Below are 3,549 nucleotides of genomic sequence, written 5' to 3'. Positions count from 1 at the left end.
GACAACAACATAACAATACCGGAAGCAGCGATCTCACCCCCATAAGAGTCCTTACTTCCTCTCAGTGTACTATATGCAAACTTACATTCAGAAGTCAGAACCCTAGGCAGATAGCACAGAAATATTACATGTATACAAAAATCAGAATGTATAACCATGACTGAAACTTAACAATTATGACATTTAATAAAACATTTAATAAAGTGTATTGTTTATATTAATATTTATTTGATAATGTAGAACTTTTATATTTGAACATATACTGTATAAAAGTTTATATCCATTGTATGTGCATGCTAAAACAATTAATTTATATTAGTAATTTGCACCTATGATTAAATTTACTTTGTGGTGGACTAAAATATTTTTTATTGCATGAACGGTCCAGCAAGTCTAGTTTAGGTTTTGACCATTTCTCAATATTTTTTATTTTTTAAACGAACCTGTCTCATAAATTTTTAATTTTAAATGTCATTTTTGAGTCCAGCCTATGTACAGTACACTACCGAGTTTAGAGTCAGACTTTTTTTTTTTATTCAGCAAGTTCAAATTAAATTGATCAAAAGTGACACTAAAGACTTTATACTGTTATGACGGATTTGCTGTTTCAGCTTTGCCATCACAGGAATAAATTAAATGTTTAACAATATTTAAATTAAACTGTTATTTTAAATTGGAATATTGTACAATATTGTTCTTTTAACTGTATTTTTGATCAAATAAATGCAGCCTTGATGAGCATAAGAGACTTCTTTTAAACAAAAGCATTTAAAAAAAATGTGTCCCTATATCCAAGCCTATATCCCTATACCTTTTTTAATATCCTTTTTGAACATAAGATGTAGTGTCCTGGAGATAATCATGACTGTATGGTGTGTCATTTCAGCACCAGAGATGGGACCAGACTTCTGGCGCATCATACAAGAGGATCCTGTTAGGAGTGTGACAAACGTCACACTTATTATTAAGGTTGGTAAAGACTGACTTGATTGATTAACTCTAGCAACAAAATGAATGTGACATAAAAAGTTTGAGCTTGAATGTTTTTTGTCACTTTTAGCAGCCCGTCTTAGCAGGAGATCCATATAGTTGCGTGGAGGGTCTGCTGTTTGAACACCAGGCCTCAGGCAGAGCCGTGTGGTCAAATGAAACAACCTTGGTTCAGTTTCACTTATTCCAGTGGAGGAAGGAAGTGCACACAGTCACTGTAATGTCACGCAACGCTTTAGGCATCTCTACACGGAATAGAAACATCACGTTGTTGCATCAACCCAAACGTGAGCTGACTTGCTTCATACCCTTCCTGTAACATCACGCAAAAATCTTTCATGTAGTCTAATGTTTCAGTTGTTTTTGTTTGACACACAAGAAGATTTGTTTGCCTTCAAACTAAATATGTGTCTATGTATGTGCTTATTGCTGGTGTTTTATTTCATCCAGTCCTAATTTTTCTGGGTAATTGTTTTGATAGAAGCTTGGTGTTGTTTGTTTGGTGAAAGGGTTGCTGGGGAGAGAGATTTGATTTAGTTATTACATATATACAATGAAAGATAATCATAACAATAAGGTACTCTGATATTTTGCTCCTGCTTGCTATTATTTACTTTTGCATCCTAAGTGTTTTTCACATAGAAATTATGTATATTCCCCTATTTACATGAATTAATGTCCTTCTTTCCTTTTCTAGGACGTGTCGTACGTTCATTCAGCGTAGTTGCAAATGCTAGCTGTGTGTATCTTTCCTGGAGCCTGTTATCTGATCATCCAGTGCCTCAGTCATTTGTCATCGAATGGTTAGACCTGAACAAAGACCCTGAACAGGACATGTCTCTCACTGAGAGGCTGCAGTGGGTCAGAGTTCAGTCCACATCGAGAGATCTCTCCCTTTGCCGTATGTTATTTTGCTTGATATTCTTCATATATTCCTCACATTTGCATATCAGCATGTGATAAAAATAAAAAGTTTATCCTTAGCAGTATAAATGATCTTTGACAGCGTAATTTGTTTTTGTACAGGCCGTTTTTATGGCACAGAAGAGTTCACCTTGTATCCAGTGTTTGTGGATGGTGAAGGGGAGCCGGTGCGATACGCTGGTGGGTTTTACAGCAGTGACTTCAACTAATGCATTGACGTCATCATGTGATCAGTTAAACCCCTGAAGACATTTTTATGTGCATTTAGTGCTTGGCAACTGGACTCTCGTTTACAAACATTGCAGTATTAACTAGACATTTTTTTCACAACTAAGAACACATTATATAAATAGCTCTCTAAAATTTTTAGAAAATGTATGACAATCATGTTCATTTGATAGAAAAAAAGTGTTTCTCTTTTGTTTTGCCATCCAGCTACTAGGGGCGACCCAGCAGCGTACATACTCCTACTGATCATTGCGTTCCTGTCAGTGGTGCTGTTTGTCACACTTCTGATGTCACAAAACCAGTAAGACCTACAACTATCTTCTTACAGTCAAAATAAGTAAGCAATAAGGTACGAGAGGCTGTGCTGTATTGTGAATAAGTCACGACTGAAGGTCCTTGTTAGGCACGACACGAAGTGGAGTGCCTACAACCCCTTCAGCCATCATTTCTTCACAATACAGCACGCCTTGAGTACCTTATTGCTTTTATAAAACGGTTACCACACAATAAAAAATATTAAAACCAAAAATATATGTATTGATATGTTACTTTTTTGAAGTTCGTTAAATGCTGTCCTTCCACAAAAAAAATAGTTCCTTACAGCAACAGTAAATGGCAAGAGAATGTTCCGATGTTACATGCATCATCTTATGGAGCTCAAATAAAAACTTCTGTCATTTTTTTTTTAACACCATATATGATATTTTCTCACACATATACATCTGCATATCTCTCAGCATGAGAAAATGTTTCTTTGACAGGGAAGGGCGTGGTCTCAAAATGAAAGATGAATGATGCAAAATAACGCCAGCAGGGGTCACTCATACTTCATTAAATAAATAACAAACAGTAATTATGTTGAAATGCATAATACATGGAATAGTTTTGACACTGTATTATTGATTGTTCATGTTGCTAAGGGTGTTGCGCAGTGATACACAGAATCGTTTGGTGAAGCAGTCATAGCCCTGCTTTATCGTGAATAAAACATAGCTGCTGACCAATCAGAATCAAGGACTGAAACTAACCGTTTTATAAAGATAATTACAGTATCATTATGTTTTGTCTGTGACCCCTAGAGGGCCCAGTGAGGTACTGCATGGGTCTGCTGACTGATTTTTGAAATAGATTTTTGTGAAAAGATTAAAATAAGCATGAAACCAAACATTTTTTAATGTTTAAAACTGTTCTTTAAAGCTAAATGGTTTGTTCACGTTTAAAATCACTTAAACTAAAATTGTAACATGCAAATATATGACTCAATTATAAGTATTTTAATTGCTTTACAATGTAACTATCATGGCAAAATATGTAAATGCATAAATACAACAACGTAACCATGTTATTATATCCCGGGCTTTAAAGGTGGGGTAAGCGATTTCTGGTAGCCAATGTTGACATTTGAAA

The 3,549-nt window shown here is 35.1% G+C and overlaps 1 protein-coding gene and 1 long non-coding RNA gene across 4 annotated transcripts in view; one reads left to right on the top strand and one right to left on the bottom strand.

Moving 5' to 3' along the window:
- The window catches only part of lepr (leptin receptor), a 33,784-nt gene that overhangs the window by 25,997 nt on the left and 4,238 nt on the right, over positions 1–3,549 (top strand). For all 3 annotated transcript variants that reach the window (XM_016550895.1, XM_016550888.1, XM_016550904.1), the window contains 5 exons: positions 887–969; positions 1,061–1,277; positions 1,688–1,891; positions 2,017–2,094; positions 2,350–2,443. In XM_016550895.1, coding sequence (XP_016406381.1) covers positions 887–969; positions 1,061–1,277; positions 1,688–1,891; positions 2,017–2,094; positions 2,350–2,443 — 676 coding nt within the window. The remainder of the gene's footprint in view (positions 1–886; positions 970–1,060; positions 1,278–1,687; positions 1,892–2,016; positions 2,095–2,349; positions 2,444–3,549) is intronic.
- The window catches only part of LOC107738974 (uncharacterized), a 24,121-nt gene that overhangs the window by 19,424 nt on the left and 1,148 nt on the right, over positions 1–3,549 (bottom strand). The gene's annotated exons all lie outside the window — the stretch shown is intronic.

This window comes from Sinocyclocheilus rhinocerous, unplaced genomic scaffold (assembly GCF_001515625.1).
Source record: "Sinocyclocheilus rhinocerous isolate Xijiao unplaced genomic scaffold, SAMN03320098_v1.1 scaffold1182, whole genome shotgun sequence".
Classification (NCBI taxonomy): domain Eukaryota; kingdom Metazoa; phylum Chordata; class Actinopteri; order Cypriniformes; family Cyprinidae; genus Sinocyclocheilus; species Sinocyclocheilus rhinocerous.
Note: the sequence above shows the minus strand (reverse complement) of the source record. Positions and strands in the feature narration are given on the sequence as shown.